The sequence below is a fragment of the Carassius carassius genome, chromosome 46, assembly GCF_963082965.1.
Source record: "Carassius carassius chromosome 46, fCarCar2.1, whole genome shotgun sequence".
NCBI lineage: Eukaryota > Metazoa > Chordata > Actinopteri > Cypriniformes > Cyprinidae > Carassius > Carassius carassius.
The window spans coordinates 21,656,950-21,677,917 of record NC_081800.1 but is presented as its reverse complement, the minus strand read 5'-3'; the positions used below and the strand labels follow the sequence as shown (position 1 = coordinate 21,677,917).

Sequence of the window (20,968 nt, the reverse complement as noted above, 5' to 3'; positions counted from 1 at the left end):
TGTGGATTATTGTGATGTCTTTATCAGCTGTTTGGACTCTGACAGCACCCATTCACTCCAGAGGATCCATTAGTGAGCAAGTGATGCAATACTAAATTTTGAAGTAGAAATACTAAATAATATGTTCTTGTAAAATGTACTCCAATAAACTTTGTTTTTGTTATTTTTGCTTGCATGGCAAAATAGCAAAAAAAAATGGTTGCACTCTTTAACTTATAAAACATGACAGGTAAAAGTAAAAGTAAAAGTGGCATCCAAGCTTTCCACTATATATGCTCTTCACCATACTAGTGCCCTTTGCCAAACAGGGAGCTTGGTATAAACTTGTTAAATTGCTCATTACCCTCAGAGAATCTGGCATGACTTCACATACAGTGATCTTTCAATAAAAGAGCGAAAAAGTTTGAGCAGGTAAGTGTTGGTGGGCAGGAGAGTGTAACAGAAAGATGACAGACGCTGATGGCTGTCTGCCTAGCCCGAGGCACAAGGTGTTTCTACTGTGTGCATTTTGGCAGCAGCCCCTGTTCAGTTCCCAAACACTGCCGCTCTCCCTCTGTAATTATCGCATGCCCTGCCATAACATGTTCCTCTGTCATGTCATGGGTTCATAGCTGTGGAACAGAGCTCCAAATTTAACACAGCCAATTAACCCTGGCAACTGTCAAAACACCACAGAAACAGGGTTTACAGAAGGCGCCACATTTTCTTCTAATTATTTCTATTTTGAAATGCATCATCTCAATCAACATGTCAGTCGCACAAGCTGTAATCAAGCTTTTTTTATGGATTCAGAAAAAAAGAAATGCAAGCTAGAATATTCATGGCTGACTTTGACAGAACTTCTTCTTGATGTAGAAATAAAGGCATTGAAAGAGGTTTTTGATATGTCTCATGGTTTGGATATTATAACGTAGAAGCATATTTTAGCTTCTCCTGTTGCCTGTTACACTGCTTTACTTTCACATTTACAAGGCACATTTTAATAATGGAGAGAAGGGAATATAATATATTAAGGACTGAAGAAAAACAGAATACAGGGTTTGATCCAATGATTGGTTGATGATTGGTGTGGCCTAATGCTAAATTAAGATGCAGAGTTTAAGAGCCACTTCTTGCATTGAAGCTACATCTAGTGGTCAACATTGGAAGTACAACATAAAGCCCTCACTATTCCTCAAGTTCAGTGAGTGTGTAAGAAAGTGCTATAAACAAGAACACTTTGATAAATATTAAGTTGTCATTATTATTATGTACTATGCATGAGAATACTGTGTTTTTTGCTGTTATTTCTTTACAGTGTATAAGAGTTATTGCTACACTTTATAAAGCACTGGCCAACTAAATATCAAGTTCATGGTCAATACAATACATATTCCAATGCAAGACTACACACGTATTTAGTACTAGGTTTAGGCTTTTCAACCATTTAAATTAATTAATGATTATATTTCACAAAATATTATATAGTTTGTGCCACAAAAACTAGGCTACATTATTATATTTTGTCAAATAAAACTGTGTCATTAATATATTTTACATTAATTCTTCTAATTATTTTTTTTAAACCACCACAGTGGCAAAGCACTTTTAAAGGGATAGTTCACCTGAAAATGAAAATTATCTCATGATTCACTCTCCCTCAAGCCATACAAGATTTATATGTTCAAGGGGATGACATAGGACAAAAGCATGGGTGTAAGCTTCAGTGATAAGGGACAAATGCGGAAGTGCAGAGGAGAGAGCAAAACAAAACACCAGTCATGAATTAGAACTACAAAACAAGGGTTTGTAAAGAAAAATGTTGGCCAAGAAGAAACTGGTTTTCCCTTGCTGTAAACAAAACTTGGTTCTCACAAGACTATCACCGGAGCTTATGCTATGCCTGCGCCCTACGTCATCCATTGGAAATCCACTCTCTTTTTGAATGCATGTAAGACAGTTACAGGAAGCTTGAGGTTTATACAGTTTTAAATATAGGTATTTTTCTTACACAAATGCATCACTTCGTTTCAGAACGCCTTTGTTAAAGGGTAAGTTCACTCAAAAATTAAATTAATTTTTTTTTCTTTCAGACAAATCCAATCAGAGTTATATTAAAAATTGTCCTGGCTATTCCAAGCATTTTCATTTCAGCAGGTGGGTGTTTCTCTTTAACAGTCAAAAACACGTTAAATAAAGCGCGTGCATCCATAATAAAACTGTCTGCGTTCAATCAGAAGGCACTCTGGCAATTTTCCAGGATTTTCCAAAGTGGCTATATACACCTACTGTAGGATGGCTGAGGGGGACTTAATCATGGTCTAATTTTTATTTTTGGGTAAACTATCCCTTTAATTGTGCCCCACCCTTTGAAAAGCTAGCAATTGTCCACAGAGATTTAATTTATTAAACAACAACAATAATAATAAATCTTATCACATTATACTTTTCTTTATTTAGTTTTAAAATTATGAAAGTTTTCATGATCAACTAAAGGCAATTTCTTAATTTTCCTCAGGTGAGGCAACTACATACATTTTTGTCTTTGTTTGTAGTTCAGAAAAATTCAAACAGTGTACAATGTACTACTACAATGTTTATACTGTCATTATAGTTGAAAAAAAGGAGGAATATTTTATTGTTTGTTTGTCAGAGTTGCTTATGTGTTGTTTTGTTATTGGCTGTTTTTCATACACTACATTTTTCCTACTCACTTTTATGAAGGCCCACACACTCAAACTTTTCTGGCCTTGCCCCTGCAGTAGCATTGATAATATTTTAAATCAAGTGCAGAAAAACAGCGATATTTACCACAAGAGGACGCTGTTTTGCACTTCTTTCAGTTTAATGGGCTATTGTTTACAAATCATTATCCCAGAAAACCTGTTTGTAATCACAGCAACACAAATACATGCTTGCATTAAAACACTAGGAAACTTTAAAAAAAAAATCACTCAAACTTATATGTGTGTGTATATATATTGTATACAGAGAGAGGGCCGGGACTAGTTGTCACAGAGAAGTGTGGCTCAAGACACTGGGTTAAAATTAATTAAGTATAATGTAGAATTTTAGTAAAATAATATTTATAATCATATGGACTTTTGGCTCAAATTACCCCACACCTACCATTTTTAACAAAGTTCTATCACCAGCAGTTGAGAGCTAACATTATAACTTCATATTATAACCTCCTAAAACAAAAAAACGTGTGATATTGGATTGTAATTGTTCAGACACAAGATACATTAGACCTTGAACATAAAAAAAAATATTGGATGGGCCTCTCTAAAATGGATAACTCTTTTTATATTTGTGGTCACATCACCAATTTTGTTTAAGGTTGCCTAGAAATAAGGGGTGGCTCAACTTCCCCACAGGCTCAAATCACCATGATCTTTCCTAAATCTTGTAATTTATTCAAATAATCGATTGTAACAATTATTTGATATTAATATTGTGTGTTATCTTTTTATTTTTAAAATAAATATCATAATACTGTATTTTACATACAGCTCAATATTTTTTTTCATGCACTTGTTTATGCCATGATTTTTTAAGCATCATTCACACTTGAAGAGCTTTTTAAAAAAGCGCGCGGCAGCAGTCACGCAGAGCCCCGCCTGCTGTCCATGTGCAAGCCTCTCATGTTGTTTAGTCTCACGCTGTTTAACATAAAATGTGTGTCAGTAGGACAGCGCTTTCCACTGCACATGCAGAGGCCACATGCAGCGTGGCTTTACCGACCCAGCACGTAGCGCGCTCGAATAAGCGCATCCAGCTCAGCTCTGCGCTTACACACCCGCCAATGAAAATGCACGCTTGGATCAAGAGGAAAGGGAAAGCTAGGAGATCATGGGCCACGTTAGAGTGATATCAATCCCCGCCAAAGAGAACAACAGAGGTTGACGGCTCCCCTAAATCCAGTCACATTAGCCAGTCACCTGAAAACGTGATTGATGTGGGTGTGGAAGGGCGTGTGCTTTTCTAGGAGTGAAAGTGGAATTTGACAGTCCCACAGAGACGTTGATGGCAATGAATGGGCAGACGAGAAACATCATCACCCAGCATACCTAATGCGTCCTTCATACTAGATCAAGAGCAGAGTACAGGTAGCCGCGCGCGGAAGGTGCATCTACACACCTGTGACCAACTGAATATTTTACCGACTGTTTGGCTCCGCTGCCAAATGCTCTGTGCGCGAGATACTGTCTGCCTTCCTTGGACTGCTGACTGTATGCACAGGCTCTTCGTGACTTTTATACCTGTTTTTACCAGACTTTAACATACTGACACACACTTTCTTGAAGATAATAATTCTGAAGACAGAGGATCTTGAAAAACGTATCAAGGATGGACAGCAGTCCTGGTAAGTAATGCATTTATTATTATTATTATGATAGATTTACTTACAATTCTTATTTTTAATAATGTTTTATTATTGCTGATATAGTGCATTATTATTATTATTATTCATAAATATAGTCCAAGTAATTGTGCTTATTACCCCAAAATATAAATATAACTATAACTAAATATAAATATAATCATGTTTATTGTAATCAACCTGGCATTTCATGTAAATGCTGAACTCATAATTCGGTTAATTTATAGGTTGCATAAATTTGTTTTCTGATTAGATGGTGTTTAAATGCACACTTTAATTAACAGATAATGCTTTAAAACCTGAGGATATTAAACATGCTTTCATAAAAGCTTTGGGGTTTGGGGCAGGTTTCATGTTATTATGATTACTATTATTATTAATATTTTTATTGGTTGCAGTGGTACTGGTGATATTGTTCCACTTCTTAATAAATGGAATAATATTAATATTCATTGTGCATTTCATATAAATGCTGGTATCATAAAGTACATTTATGTGCAGAGTTTTATGTTTTCTAATTATACTGTATATTCCAGGCATGTTCATTCTAAAAGCTGCAAGTTGCATATTAAATTTACTCATAACGAAGACATTTTACTGTGTTGCACTGAATTAAACGATTCACACAGGTTAGCAGTTATGATCTAAGCAGGTGTCATAAAAGTATTGGCATGCTTTGATGATTGCGCTGGGCAGACTCATCATCAGTGCAGCATAAAGACTACAAAGTATGTCTAAATATAGTATCAGTCTAGTCCAATGTGACAATCACATAAATGATGGCGATAAACATGGTCATACTTACTGCTGTTATTAACCCTATGTGATTGCTCTCATGGAATCTGCCAAGAAACCACTAGGCGTGTACACTAACAGCTTCCTGCTAGGCATGAAAACAAACTCACGTGTATGTAGGTGGTCTAAGCTAGAAATAAGTGTGCTGTCAAACTTGGCTCTGATATATCAGCTCATTTTACTAGTGTAACTAGAGTATGGCCATTAATCACATGAGATATTCAAAACAAACTTCATGCAACTGTGAAAATGAAAAGCAATAGACTCAAGAGACATCGTTCACTGTCCTACCAACACTAAGGGAAAGTTGGTGAGCTCTTGAGGAACATGTGTACTAATGCACTAAAGTTGCATTAGTGTTTCGTTTATTTCATGAAGTTTGTAATAATTTAACTTTTCTCAAGTGTGCACTATCCGTCAGCTGAGGTTAACCGGTTAAATTGATTTTGGTAGTGGTTCATTACAAAGGTTAGCCAAGGGCCAATTACATGCTGGCTCAGTCAACCATGTCCACTTCAAGATTAATTGATGGCTGATTCATTTACAAAAGCTGCAGTCACGTTCCAGAACAGGTGATGGAAACATTGTCTCGTGCCTGGTGCACCCTCTCAACTCTGTGTTTGACAGAAAGCCTTGAAAGGATGTAAAACAAATACGAGACACAATAACATGCTGCATAAAGTCATTAAAGACAGGGAAATAATAACATTCAAAAAAATGACCTTTAAGTGGTAGAACGCAGGAAACAAGGAAGCAGATTTTCTTAAACAAGTAAACACACTACATCATCTCAAACATGTGGTTTTAGATCTAGCTCACGTGGAGGTCTAGGGATGCAACCATGTCAGTTTTAAAAAGTCAAAACAACCTAAATTGACCCAACTTTATCAGGTTACATAGTCATTTTAAGGTTTAGATCAGATGAAATAGAATCTAAATAATCTTCGAAAGGACTACATCATGTACTCTTTTTTTTCTTTATCTCTAATGCAAAACTTTGGCAAGTATGGGTTGGTTTAGTAATACTGATTTCAGATGCTTTAGAAAACCGTGAAACTTTGACTATTGACTTTATTATGTGGTCCCCTTTATTGTCATTATTCGTGAAAAGTTTATGTTACTCGGTAACACGTTCCAAGGGTTTTAAATACAAACCACACATTTAATCTATAATATCTAAAGTGAGATCGTACGAAGTGAATGAGAAGTTCCCACCACCCCGTCCCTTCATTCTATATAGCCGCTTGCTCTATTTTATAGCGCTTTTCGATTATAAGAGAGGCGCGAGGCTTTTAGCTTTACTGGAGGAAGCGCAGCGCGCGCGTATCTTCTCACTGAACGCATCCCAAGCGCCCACATTAGTCCTCACGTGCATGCGCTCTTTCAGCCGCGTGCGGCGCGTGATTTTCACGCCCCCGCCCTCACTGCTTCTTTCAGAGATTCTATGTTTTGATGCAGATTGAAAGAGGGAGGTTGGTCAGTGGGTCAGCGATTTCATGCAGTCAGTGCAGGGCCTCATCACGTTTTCCCGCCTCATGCAACTTTTTACTTAGTTCGCATGAACAGACTCATGACAGCATGAGAACATCCTGCATTGTACGAAATGACCTATCCATCTGTACTTTTGAGGTTTGCTTTCAGAGATATTTTTAGGCCGATGACCTGAAATTGTTAAAATATTAAACATTATGAAAAATGTTTATTTTGTATTAAGTGGTACAAAAAATTTTTTTCTATACCCAATACTTTTTTACATTTTCAATTAAATAAAAAGTTTTAAAATTGTAATTATTTAATAGTTCATTAATTTATTTATTATTGTATTTAAATTAAATTAAATTGTTAGACTTTACATAATAAATATTGTTTCAACGCTTCAGTGGTTCCATTTGACCAGTGAGCAAGAAGAAAACTCTCTAAAAAATTCAACACAAAAATCAACTATACTTAATATGTTCATTGCAAGGAGATATATAATTACTAAGTATATTATATGACAAGTATAACAAGTATATTATATAATATAAAATAACAATATTCATACTAAATATATTTTATAGATATTTAATGAAACCCCCCCTGGGGGTCTGAGAACTGAACACTCTTGCGCTTAAATGGTACATATTTTTTGTGTGATTCTGACCCACTTTAGAATGGCAGTATCTGTATTAACCCATTAAATCTATAATATTCCTAGATAATGGAGCACATCTCTTAGTAAGCAAATCTTTCAGCTATTTTCCTCAAGGGAGGGAGGAAGGGAGACCATGCCAGTGTTTGAGACCAGGGAGGAGGGAATAATTTTCCCTGCAAAGTCCTCACGTTTCTACGCCTGCCTTTGCTGACTAGCAGATTAGTGTTTGCATGGGTCGCCTAAGCTCACAAAGAGGCCTGCTGATTTGTCAATTAATGCTGGTGTTTCCACTGACCTTAATTTATACCAGCTTGCAATAACATGTGCAGGGATCTTCATTAAGCTTGTAGAAACTGTATTATCTTAGCTGCATTGTCCCTCGTATTACAAACTGGCAGGACAAAGAAAAAATAATATCACACCTATTTTAGATTAGTATCTCATTTAAGCCTTAGACTGGTTTGCAATCATGTGAATCTAGTGTTAAAAACAGCTGCGCCCCAGATACTATGCTTTGATTTAATAAAGGGCATGTCCTGTTATCCATAATGTCTTTTCTCTCTTTAACCTCTGTGTGAGTGTGAGTATTTCTGTGTGTGTGGGTGGGGTTTGTAAGGTGGGTAGGGCTGAGTAATACCTCAGGTAAAGGGCTCGCTATCATAAGGCTGTAAAATCTTACGCTGCAGTATATGTCAACAAAAAGTCCCACTGCACGTGCCAGTGAAGGGATCACAAAAACACTTGAGCTAAATAAATACCGCGTGCAGCATGTGAAAACACGTGCAAAGGAATATTTGCTGGTAATTTGAACTTGTTTACCACAGAAAGGTTCCAAGTTCCAAAACAAACATTGAAGGACGGTATTAAGGAAATATTTAGCCTATATGTCATTGCTCAGAAACACAGTATTAAAGGCATATGTCACTTAAAAACAACATTTGTTATCATTAAATCATTCTCGTGCTGAGATACAATGAAAGTGGATGGAAAACAGAAACAGCCATGGTCATTACTAACTCTCATTAAAGCAGCTTGAACTTTGTGTTAGATAAGTCCTTTAGTGTTCCACACAATAAAGATACTCATGTGTACTTGCAATGAAATGAGGTTGACTAAATTTTCACAGGATTTTTATTTCTGGGTCAACTATCCCATGCTCTCTAGGTTTGTGTCATTGTGGATCAATATATTTGCTAAGGGATTTAGGGTTAGGTTATTCAACATTGTACACAATTTGCCATATAACTCGTATACGCTCACCACAAAAGCTGTCAATGGGATTGTACCCTTTGAAAAGGTACCTTTTTTAATCCTAAATGTTGCATATTAGTACCTTAAAGGTACAAATTAGTTAATAAAATCTACATATTTTGAAACGGTACTGCCCATGTGACAGCTTTTCTGTGAGTGTACAGATATTAATGATATCTCAAATAAATCAGAATGTTGGAGACACACTTGTTGTTGTTTTTTTGTTTTGTTTTTTTTGACCGAATATTTTTGAAGGTGACAATATTGTAGATGTGGTCTGAAATGGGTCAAACATAGCACTTGACAGTAAGCAACCACCTTCAAATATTTAATTATTGTGGAAACTGCGAGGTCAGTTTGTTTCCACAAGGAAGAACCATTTTACTTAGTACAAATATAATAAGTTAGTTTGCCTGTTGAAAGCCACTACTGCATTGCATTGTTAAAGCACCATAGTGCAAATGATTCCTGAAATGTTTTGGACACTGCGGCTTTAAATCGCATTCTCTTGGCCCAGATCTTACCGACTGTGTCCTCGAGTTGTTCTAAATGTCAAACTGTAAGCCACGGTGCATATTCTACCAAAACGTGACTCCCCGTTGGCCCTCTCTCACAGGAAACGCATCTGCGTGGGAACCGTAACATCATCGCAAAGCCGACAAGGCAACCTCCGGCGCGCGCCCCCTGTGTATGCGATTGATGCGCGCGACTCGCGATTGTTGCAGCTGTTTACACGAGACTGCGGATTTGGTTTTGGTAAGAATGGTGTCAGGAATCCATGTGAGGCTGCGGTCAGGTGTTGTGTAGTTTGGCTGGGGCACTATGCCAGGGCTATTATTAGAGAAGAGAGGCAGGAGAGCTCGCGAACACGTGAGAGTGTCTCAGTTCATCCTGAGAGGATGTGATAGGATGCAGAAACCTGCGGGGGAATGGAACTAAAACAAGCCGATGCTTTCATTTAAAGTAACGTGTTGCTATTAAACCAAACCATACAAAACATATTGGGTTAATTCACCAAATGTGGAACGTCGCAAAAACAGAGACCTAACCCTAACCGTAATTAATTCCTAAAATCAGAGGGAAATGATAGTTGAATAACAAGGGTGTAGAAACACCTCATCCTGGTTGTAAACCTAAAACTGACATTTCCTGTGAACTTAGCTCTTTGTTCCAGGACCAACAAGGATGTTTATCCAGGAAAACATTGTACTTAAACGCACAGTATGGAATTTTTGGCCACCAGGGGTCATCAATCAAAATAATAACATAAGACGTACTTTGATGACGTCGGGAAAGAGCGTAGGCTCATGGGAGTTGTTGTTCATTGGAACACGCGCTCTGTCGCTCCCCACATTCCTCACTCATTTTAACTGAGGCCGGCGACACACTGGATGCGTGGCGCAAGCGTCTCAGCTGCGTGGCGTGTCAGTTTTTAATTCGGCTCCCATGTTAATAGGTTAGAGCTTGCAGACTGCCCGCGTGAGACGCGTGTCTCAGGCGCGGCTCGAGCCGCGCGGAAAATGTGTGCATGCTAGAAATAGAACCGACGCCTATTTTTCTCGCGACACGCACGGGTGTTGGAAGCGTTTCCAGGCAAAATATAATAGGAAAATATGTTTATATGTAATTTTGTACACAAATACATATTAATTCATGACATTTTGATGTTTGAAGTCTATAGGTTGACATAAATTCAGATATAAATGTAATTTAAAAAATAAATAAATAATTATCGATTTTCAAATATTGCACCTGTCAAACATCGTCTATTTTGCCGTCAATACTGTTGACGGTGTCCTTTATCAGTAGGCTTTATATTTATGTTCAACATGAAGTATAGATATTGTTGTCATGAAGACAAGAGCCTGGTCTGTCAGCGTTCTCTCCCTTCACCTACAGCAGCAGCAGCCTAGTATTTTGACAATCACGTCTTTTCGAACGGAGAGATATATGAATTATCAGACCCCTATCAAATCAATATTCGATCTAGCTAGTAGTAATATATGTATAAAACACAATATATGTTAAAAAAAAAAGCTACTTTATCCAGCTAGATATAGAAAACATGTAGATTTACATTATACTCTAAATGAGAGCTAGACCGTCTGCGTTTTACACAAGACATCATCGTTTCACAAAATATACGGATAGATATAGTTAGCTGAATGGATGCATACCTGTTTATTAGAATGCAAACATCTCTCTGTAGTTTCAGCTTGTCACGAAGCTCTCTCTATTTTGGAAATGCAACTCCAATATTTACCCGTGTCTTGTTTGTTCTCTTGTCCCAAAACCTTCTCAGGTCATTTATTTCACCCGTACGTTTGCGCTTCACAGAACGTGCAGGCAAAGCATAATCATGATCCATAACTAAGTTATTGATTGAAGTATAAATACGAATATAAACAATATAAATATAAAATATAATAGTCTCGATCAAGACTAGCTACTACTTTTTCTTCTTCGTCTCGTCTTTGCTTCTGTTCTCCTTTGTATTTGGCGGTTCCGCAGGAAGTTAGATAAACTAGAGGGGTCATAAGTTTATATGACGCCATAGACGGGCGACAAAACGGAAATAAAGAAACGTGCCGTGTCTTCTAATTAAACTATAATTTTCTCTGGATTTGAAAGTTCGTGGAAACTTTCAGGATAATGTAAGTACACAACTAAAAAAATATATATAACATAGATATAGTGATATCTGCTATTTTTAAAGCAGAAAAATTACATATTGCGCCTTTAATGAACATCTCTTTTCAAAATGTTCATGAAAATCACAGAACTGATTGATAAACTAATAGTAAGGGCATTTGTAGTGAACCTAGAATTTGATGGTATACTGTAACAACAAGGATGTTACTCTTATGGCCAAATAGGAAATAATGAATACTGGAAATATATTGGAAATATGACTTGATAACATGACAGTTATCAACAAATAAACAATCTCATATGCTGGCTTAAATTAATAATGTTTTATTAAGATATACAAAAAGGCTTTCAGTCTATAGGTAAATCAAATTTACCGCACTGTTTAATGCCATTGCAAATTAGATTTTCAACAAACTGAACAGGGACACATGACATGAACCCTAACTAACCAAACTAACGTATGACTAGGGATTTAACATGTTAAAACTTAAGGTGGTTTAAAGACTTACAAAAATGCAACATTAACAGTTTAAGGTAATTAATAATGTACAGTACACAAAATATGTAATCAAAATGAAATTAGCTAACAAAATAAAGCACCATTTTTATGTTTTTCCAAGTCAAAGGCTTCATATACTTTTATATTTTTACAGGGGGTGTGATACTCTACGCTGGTAGCAATGGCAGTGCCAGTCCAAGCCCAGGAAGCCCCTCTAGTGGCTATCAAACCCAGTCTCCATCTTCTCATTCCCAGCCCTCTTCCCCAGAGGATTTCACCTTCACTGAGATTGGGGCCCTCAAGCAGCAAGGAAGTATGGGTATGTCACCTTCTCCAAAACTGGTATTTCAGTTCCCTGAAGTCTACAACAACTCTACTGCAGGTTCAAACCCGCACAGCTACTCCCATCCTTTCGCCGCTAAAAGGCCTTGTGGATACACTGGCACATTTACCAGTAAGTGGGTTCCATTTTTATTACCTGCAACACACAAAGTCAGCATCTTTTTTCACAAAGGAATAACGAGACCCCAATATTAAGGACATGTGTTCTTGTACGTCCTGAGCCTATTCTCTCTCTGTTTCTATCTTTATCTTTATAGAGACTGGAGGCATGGTGCTCCTTTGTAAAGTATGTGGAGATATCGCATCAGGGTTCCACTATGGTGTCCATGCATGTGAAGGCTGCAAGGTAAGAGAGAATAGGCCTCTGATAAAACAAACATGCATGATACTTTTCTGTCATATCATTGTGGTTTGTCTTTCAATATTTGCAGGGCTTTTTCCGCCGCAGCATTCAGCAGAACATTAACTACAAGATGTGCGTGAAGAACGAGAACTGCATGATAATGCGAATGAACCGCAACCGCTGCCAACACTGCCGCTTCAAAAAATGCCTGGCTGTCGGCATGTCCCGTGACGGTGAGAATTTTAGGAGGTTATCAGTGCATTGACATGTGAAAAGTCGTACTTTCATAACATTCTTCAGGCGAAGCACCACACCTGCCCCCTCAACCTACTTTCCTCTTTTAGTCTTGCACCACTATCTTTTATTAGAGCAAGTTTCTTTTAGTTTGGCTGTGCGCTCATTTATATCTCTTGTTTGCCCTTTGTGGTCCCTTCTTTTTCTCGCCTCCTTCTACCCTTCCCCCTCGTAGATTCCCTAAGCTCTGCCTCCCAATCCCTTCTAGAGACAATGATTTATGAGGGATGGAGTCACGCAGTCCCTGAAGCTATCTGTCATCTGGAAAACTGCAGCAAATACAAGAATTATTTAGAGAAATTGGAACGCAGGCAACTTGATTACCACGCTTGTGCCCTTATAACATCCTCAGCAATTAATGTTGTGCTGCAGCAAAAATTAAGCAAGGGATGCAGAAAAAGCCAGGCATTTGAACTCTTCAGAAGAACAATGCCTCATCCGATTGCCTTTGGCGGCGATTTAACCCTGAATAGCACTAATTTTAAACAATAAATCTTGTCCGGTGAACTTTTGAGGAAATTATGCAAAAAAACTGACACTTGTACATTGTGACCTATTTAAGACTTCCGTCAGGTTCTCAGCGACATTTCACACGGCGTTGCCAGCGGATTTGCATGAAAGTTAGGTAGGCTATGATAGCAGATTGTACTGGATGTTGTTCTAAAAGGGCACTAACAGAAATGAGTCTATTGGGTACAAAGTGGAGGAGGTAAACAGTCATTTTAACCCTGGTTCCTGAAATTGTTAGGGCCCACAACCTAGAAACCTGTTTCTCTGACGGGTTCACTTGCACAAACAGGAAAACCTCATGTAACTGCCTCAAATACCACAATAAAGTAGACGCCCTGATTTCATCTCACTTCACTGAAGTCTTTAGTTTAATTTCTGTCGTGTGATACAAACAGATGTTTGGTTTGACACGATGGGGAGGCATGGTTTCACTTCCTCTACGAACTTGCCATTTGATAGACTAGTAATCAGTGCAGCGCTCTGGGGCTATGTGTGTCACATTGTTTGCAGGATGAAGCACTCTTGATATCAGATTAATACTGAGAAATTTGCCCTGAATTACGGTTCATCAGGTTTAAGTGAAATTGAGAATGGATTTATTGGAATTTGAATTGGCCACAACCCACCGAAAGTTGAACTGGAATTTATAATTGAAATGACAGGAAGAGGAATTTATCAAATTACAATTGAAAGAAACTCAACACTGGCAATGCATTCTAGGAAATGAAGTATTAAGTTAAACTTAATTTCACTGCCTTGCATTGAAAGTCGAAGTGCTATTCTGCATCCTGTTTGCTACACTATTTAAGACTGAGCTGAAATTAGTAAGGGGACAGTAAGGGGAATTCACTCAATTGCAATCTATGAACATACAACTGCTTTTTAACTTTTAAAAACTTTTTTTTGTTGACAGAATAAGGCACTGTCCAATATTCAAAGGTTATTTTGTTTTTCTAGTTAAAAATTACAGCTATATCAGTTTAGAATGAATTTTAATTCTCCTTCCCTACATTCAAATTCTTAGTCTAATTATGGATCCTGTTTTGCTAAGCAATAAAGATGGAGCTGAAACTTAGGAATTGAATTGCAATTTAAAAGGCATTTTCAGGCACACAACTAATGGCAAGTCAGTTATGGACTTTGCAATGTGAAATATTTATCATCCTGCAGTGTAACGCATGCAACCATGGCATGTTAGTTACAGAAAAGCGAAAAGAAATGTATCCCTCCGTTGGATTATCTCATTTTCTCAGATGCAGGTGTTGTGAGACATATATGATATATGGAACATCTCCGCGCTTTGCCTTCCTTCTGCTCTCATCTTGTAAACCCATGTACCGAAAAACCTTTTGTCTACTGCCGCCTCAATCTGCCAAATGACATACATTCTCTCTTCTCTTCTCTTCTCTTCTCTTCTCTTCTCTTCTCTTCTCTTCTCTTCTCTTCTCTTCTCTTCTCTTCTCTTCTCTTCTCTTCATTAGTTTCTCACCCAATTACCGTGGCATTGTTCTCATGTTCTGCTTGACCCACTGCCCTACTTACGGCTTCAGAGAGGAGTGAGAGTAGCACAGGGATGAAGAGAGGAAGGGGAGGTAGTGATGGAGAGAGAGATGAAGAGTGGGGGGAGGGAACATATGGTAACACTGGTGCTATATATAGATTTAACAGCTGACAGATTTACTTAGATGAGGGGGTGGTGATGAAGAAAAAAAGTGAGGGCCTTGTAAAAGATACGAAAGCATCCAAAAGAACACTAACGCATTAAATGCTCATCAATATTTTACACCACAACAACCAAGTCTCCTACACATTAGATGTGCTATTTTTGTGTTTTTCATTTATTTTGTCACACGTTATTTCTGATGCTGCCTTGTGCTTTATTATAAAAGAAATGGGACATGGACATTTTGATTACTCATCAGGCAGGATCATTTCATCAGTGATTCGCATAGAAAATGCAGTAACTTCACAATATTCTGTATTTTTAACATTGACTTTGACTCTTTTTCTTTTCAGATTGTCTTCAGAGCATACCAGGCATTTATTTTGTCTAAAATTTAATTTAATATTTAATAAAGCCAATATGAAATCAAAATTCACCATGCATTTAAAGAGATATTTCACCCACAAATGAAAATTCTATCATTAATTACTCAACCCGACTTATTTTCTTCTCTGAGATGTAGAAGAAGATCATTTGAAAAAAATTGATCTATAAAAAACTATCCTTTTAACTGAACTAACCTAAAAACATTACTGCATTTTGAATGAAAAACATTAAACATTACAAATATTTTGCCTTCAAAATAACATGTGCAGATAAAGCATACAATAATAATGACAAATACATTTATTAAGAAAGCAAATTTTCTTCATGTTGTCTTGTTCCTGTTGTCAACCAATGGTTTCTCTCTCTGCCCCCTAGCTGTGCGTTTTGGCCGCATTCCAAAACGAGAGAAACAGCGGCTTTTGGATGAGATGCAGAGCTACATGAATAGCCTCAACGAATCGTCCTCCATGGGCATGGAAACCTCCCCACCTCTCGAAACACCTCCCAGCCCCAGCGAGAACCAATCCAAAGAGGCCTTATCCCGAGCCTACCAGGACATCTTCACAAACACACAGGACCACCTGAGTAGGCGTGCGGGCAACATGAACACCAGCAGTGGATCGAGCACCTTTCAAAACAGCCCTTCTCAGGACAGCAACTATCCTCACGTGAACTCTCTCGTGGGATTTCATGCAACTACTCCGCCTCGCTGCCCAGGTGCTTCCAGCAACAGCAAATGCCCGGTCTCATTGGTGGACAGTAATCGGTACAGCTACGCTCCTTCATTCAGCCAAAATCACTCCCAGTCTAGAATCAGCCAGCCCTCACAACCTACACAAGCCGATTACAACATCTATGCGGCTGGCGAGTCCCAAAGCCAGGCCTCGTGTCCGTTTAAGTTGGCTGCTGGCTCTAAAGTGCTGGTGAGGAATGTTTCAAGATACACTGTATATACACTCTTAAAAATATACATATGACATCCATGGAAACTTTGTATTGTACAAAAGTTTATTTATAATGGAAGAAGGTTTGTTAGATAATTACAGTGTTTTTCCTTCAGAAAATAATAGTTCTTTTTAAGAACTGTTCACTGAAAGGTTCTTTAGGGAACCTTTGTTTTTACAAGTTTGTCATAAAAGTGTTTCTATCATTTGAATCTATAATTTAAGTTTAAAATAGAGGAAATGAACTCTTGTGCTATGCTGAAAAGTCTTTACCTAATTTGGTGTTCCCTGTCAAAAATGGACCGGCCTTTTCAAAATTGCTTATGAATTTCTCATTGTGCAATGTTATGACCAAATCTTGAATTCAATCTTTTTGTCAACTTGTTTTCTGTCGGTTAGCACAGGTTTTGTTTTTCATTTTTTGGAACTGATTGGTCTCAGGCCTGACCTAAAAAAAAAATAAAAGCATTATTTTTGGAAGATTTTGGCAATATTCAGCCAGTCAGTAAAAAAAAAAAAAAACATCTGCTAATTGACAGAAAACAAGTCGACAAAAAGACTGAAATAAATATTTGGTAATAGTAATCATAACGATAATTTATTAAGCAATTTTTTTGTAGGTCTGTCATTTTTGACTTTGAATATCATAAGTGCAATAAGGTGGGAAAACCCCTCCAGAAAAGTACAAAAAATACGTTGTTTTACCCTGTGTGAGCAAAGTCAATATGTTTTAATCCAATGCAATAACTAAAACACAACATGAGAATTAAGCAAATGTGCTAATAAAAATATGATGTACCGTCTTTCACATAGGCCTGTCCACTGAACACATGTCCTGTGTCAGCACCTGGAGTCTCCAGTCAGCAGGTGTGGGAGTCTTTCTCACAGTGCTTCACACCGGCTGTACGTGAAGTGGTCGAGTTCGCCAAGGGCATTCCAGGCTTCCAGGAGCTTTGCCAGCATGATCAAGTCATGTTGCTCAAAGCAGGCACTTTCCAGGTATTGTTAACATAACCCTTGAATTTCTCTTGAATTACTTCTCTTTCTGTACTATTAAAGGTGAAGTGTGTCATTTCTAGGCCATAAGCAGCACAGATTTCCCAATCAGCCTAACTCAAACTCACTGGTTAAGCCCAAGTTTGACATGTCAGATCAATCGAAACAAACACAGCAATGTGTCGATAGCGTCAAAGTGTTATTACCGTTAGGGACATCAACCTATAAATGGCGAAAGTATTTAGAGAGTGAAAAAAATACATCACCTGGGTCTATTTCTTTTTGCCTTTGTCTGATCTTACTGTCTGTTTGCAGGTGCTTATGGTGAGGTTTTGCTCACTGTTCAACCACAAAGAAAGAACAGTGACTTTCCTGAATGGGCAGACGTACCCGCTGGTCACCCTTAGGGGTCTTGGCATGGGCTCCTTGCTGAACACCATGTTTGAGTTCAGTTCCAAGCTGAGCTCTCTGGGCCTAGAGTCAGATGAGATGGCTCTCTTTATGGCTGTGGTTCTGGTTTCTGCAGGTGAGAACAACACAGGAATCAGATTAATTAGTGCTATTTGCTAAGGTGTGCATCACTATTATTATTGCTCATGCTAAGTGTTAGATATGTAAATAATCCTCTAGCATTGAGCTAATGATTTATAATAGAGATGCTTTTTAGAGCAATATTAAAATTCTGACAGATGCTGAAAAACTGATTATTGTTTAAACACAAATTTGATGTCAGTACAAAAGAAACAGAAATATTGAAACAGAGATATTGAAATGTTCTCCAAGATATTTCGGAGAATATTTCAGCAGTTTTTATCCATACAATGACAGTCAATGGGGCCCAAAACAACACTGACTTTCACTGTATGATGAAGAAGAAAGACACTGTGACCAAAAATACTAAATGAAATACATTTACAAATAAGTACATTTTAAATCAAACATAAAACACCCAAACATCAATCCCCAGAAACTGAAATGAATCATTTTAAATGCTATAAGTGAATTTAGCCATCACAAAATTTTATTTATTAATTATATTTATCTAATTTATAATATTTTTTTGTCTGTTTTCTTTTTTTTTATTGATAATAAAATGTTGTTCATTTATCCACAGATTGCTCTGGCATTTTGGATACAGTAGCTGTGGAGCAGTTACAGGAAGGACTCATCCGAGCGCTGCGCACCTTAGTTACCCGTCGCCGCCCTGATGACAACTCTATTTTTCCCAAACTGCTCCTGCGCCTGCCTGACCTGCGCACCCTCAACAACCTTCACTCCGACAAACTGCTGGCCTTCCGTATCGATCCCTGAGCAATCGGTTGCTGCATCTGGAACTCAACCAAAGGCCAATCAGAGGACACCTTTCCTGGTTAAGAGAAAGACTGCTCATTTAGAAGAAGATATGTGGAGCATGTTCCCATAGGAACCACTTGTTATTATGTGTGTTAATGAGAAACACAATGAACAGATGGCTCTCAGCAAGCTCTAAACAAGACTATATCTCCATTTAAGCTTTCACAGATTATTTTCATACATGCTTTGCCCTTCTGTTCAGCTCGCCTTGAGAGCATTGTTGATTATATTTATCCAAGGGAAAGTTGCACCAGTCGTATTATCATAAATAAGCTTACACAGAATGTTTGAAGACCAAAAATGGGTCATTCCTGTGTACTGCCTACACATTGAAGCACACAGTCTTTAGTCAAGAACACCATGTATACAATAGAAACGTAATTTTAGAGACCATTTAAAGCCAATTGTATGAGTGAATGTGCCTATGTGTTCGAGAAAGGGACAGAAATACCATGTACATAAGCCATAGATTTCACTTATATAGTTACCTCACATTAAAACTTCAGTTTGAGACAATTACACAAGATTTACTGTATCGACAACAACTCTAGTTACCATTTAAGTTCTTTGAAAATGAAAAGAAACTGATTTTAAATGTAATTTATGGATAAATCTGTCATACTGTATCTGTTCGTTATTTATCATTGTCAAGCTGAATACAGAATTTCATTAACTATATTTCCACACATTCTCATCTATTAATAGGCTAAATCTGAATCAAGGAATACAAAACCAGCACTCTCCCCTACGCGTATTATGTTAGTAGTTTTCTGTTGTTTTCTTACTGTAAGTATTGTACATTTACACTGATTTAACTGCCTGTTCAGAGACAGAGGGATACCCAGTGGTGTGTTTGACTGAGACGGGGCGTTTGGTGCTTTGTAAGCATTGTGTGTGTCGTGAGAAAGAGTCCCTGAACTTCTGGAACCAGCACAGAATCATTACAGCCTTTATTAAGATCACAAAGCATGTCAAAAAGGCATTTTGGGCTGCCATGTGGTTGATTTGATCAGCTGAGTCTATTATTATTATGGATGGTAAATTCATGTTATTCAATCATATTGTAATGTATATTTTGTAAATTCTTTTCTTCTGTAGAACCAATATAAATACAAGATTATCTATTTCGATGTCTGTTTTTTTTATGTATAAAATTATATTAAAAACTTCTGCTCACCAAGACTGGATGAAATATAGTGAAAAAGTAGTACGTGAAATATTATTGCAATTTAAAACGGCTGTTTTCCATTAAAATATATTTCACATTTTTATATAGATATATTTTACTGTGGTTTTAATTAAACAAATGCACCCTGGTGAGCAAGAAACATTTTTCAAATGCACACACACAAACAACTTTATTCCAAACTTTTGAACTGTGGTGTATATTTATTGCTTGCAGACTAAATCTCAAAAGTAATAATAATATATGATATTGCAACACCAATGCATTTCTAAAGATAAAATAAGTAGTCAAACTATGTAGACTGCAATGCCTTTGCTCAGCAGACTTTATATCGGGAGCTTTTCAGAGTGATGTAGAAATAATTGTAACTGGCCTGAAACTGTCAGTCACGTTTTGGTTGTCAAACAGACTCGGTTAATCCACTTTAATTCAGGACACTGGCAAAACATAGGCTACTATGCGGAATCAGTTAAAACACATGCATGTAGGCAGATTAAATTAAATTAGTTTTAATTCTTATGCTTAAAAAATATATATTTTTAGTATATTTTCGTCATGTACAACACTGACGCACTTTAGTTAATCTGAGAGACATGATGATTCAAACCAGCGCATTACATAGTAAACGGTGTTATAGTGACATCGTGTGGAAACTCTCGGTAGCGCAGTAAAAAAAAATTAAAAATATAAATATGGCGAAGACAAAAATCTATTAATATTAATATAACGTTAGTCATGCTTACGTTTCATTTTTGTTTGTGTAATCAAAGCTGTGCTCTTTTGTTTCTCTAAAAACACAGTTTTCACTGTTCCACTGGTTTAATGTGTCAACCAACGTCACAAAAGTGTATACACATGCTATTCTGACATGTATTTTTTTTATTTAATTTAATTTAATTTAATTTAATTTAATTTAATTTAATTTAATTTAATTTAATTTAATTTAATTTAATTTAATTTAATTTAACTGACTTTATTTCATTATTTGCTCCACAATGTCATTTATCTAAAATTATTTGTTTAACGATGGACATGGTAGATAACATTTCCAACACGTTTCAAATTCTTGCTTAAGCTAATTTGCCCTAAATACACAAAATATACAATATTTTCATACTTTTATATGTTTCGTCAAAATAACTTTGGTAAACCGTGCATGATATAAATGTTCTGTATACTCTTGCCTTAAATTTATTTTTCTTTAATTTGATCAAAATTTTCACATTTATTTCAAGATACAAACATGTGCTACA

The 20,968-nt window shown here is 37.0% G+C and overlaps 2 protein-coding genes across 2 annotated transcripts in view; both read left to right on the top strand.

Moving 5' to 3' along the window:
* Positions 1 to 20,968, top strand: part of LOC132129177 (transmembrane protein 18-like) — a 386,729-nt gene that overhangs the window by 287,121 nt on the left and 78,640 nt on the right. The gene's annotated exons all lie outside the window — the stretch shown is intronic.
* On the top strand, positions 3,735 to 19,653 carry nr1d4a (nuclear receptor subfamily 1, group D, member 4a). The gene is made up of 8 exons (XM_059541251.1): positions 3,735 to 4,348; positions 11,852 to 12,151; positions 12,297 to 12,385; positions 12,471 to 12,615; positions 15,612 to 16,159; positions 16,994 to 17,179; positions 17,492 to 17,702; positions 18,291 to 19,653. The coding sequence occupies exons 1-8, from the start codon at positions 4,333 to 4,335 to the stop codon at positions 18,485 to 18,487; spliced, it is 1,692 nt and encodes a 563-aa protein (XP_059397234.1). The 5' UTR covers positions 3,735 to 4,332; the 3' UTR covers positions 18,488 to 19,653.

Excerpts from the sequence above, each read along its gene's own strand:
- nr1d4a (XM_059541251.1), top strand. Across the intron at positions 12,152-12,296 it reads ATACACTGGCACATTTACCA|AGACTGGAGGCATGGTGCTC; the intron begins GTAAGTGGGTTC and ends TTATCTTTATAG. Across the intron at positions 16,160-16,993 it reads CTGCTGGCTCTAAAGTGCTG|GCCTGTCCACTGAACACATG; the intron begins GTGAGGAATGTT and ends TCTTTCACATAG.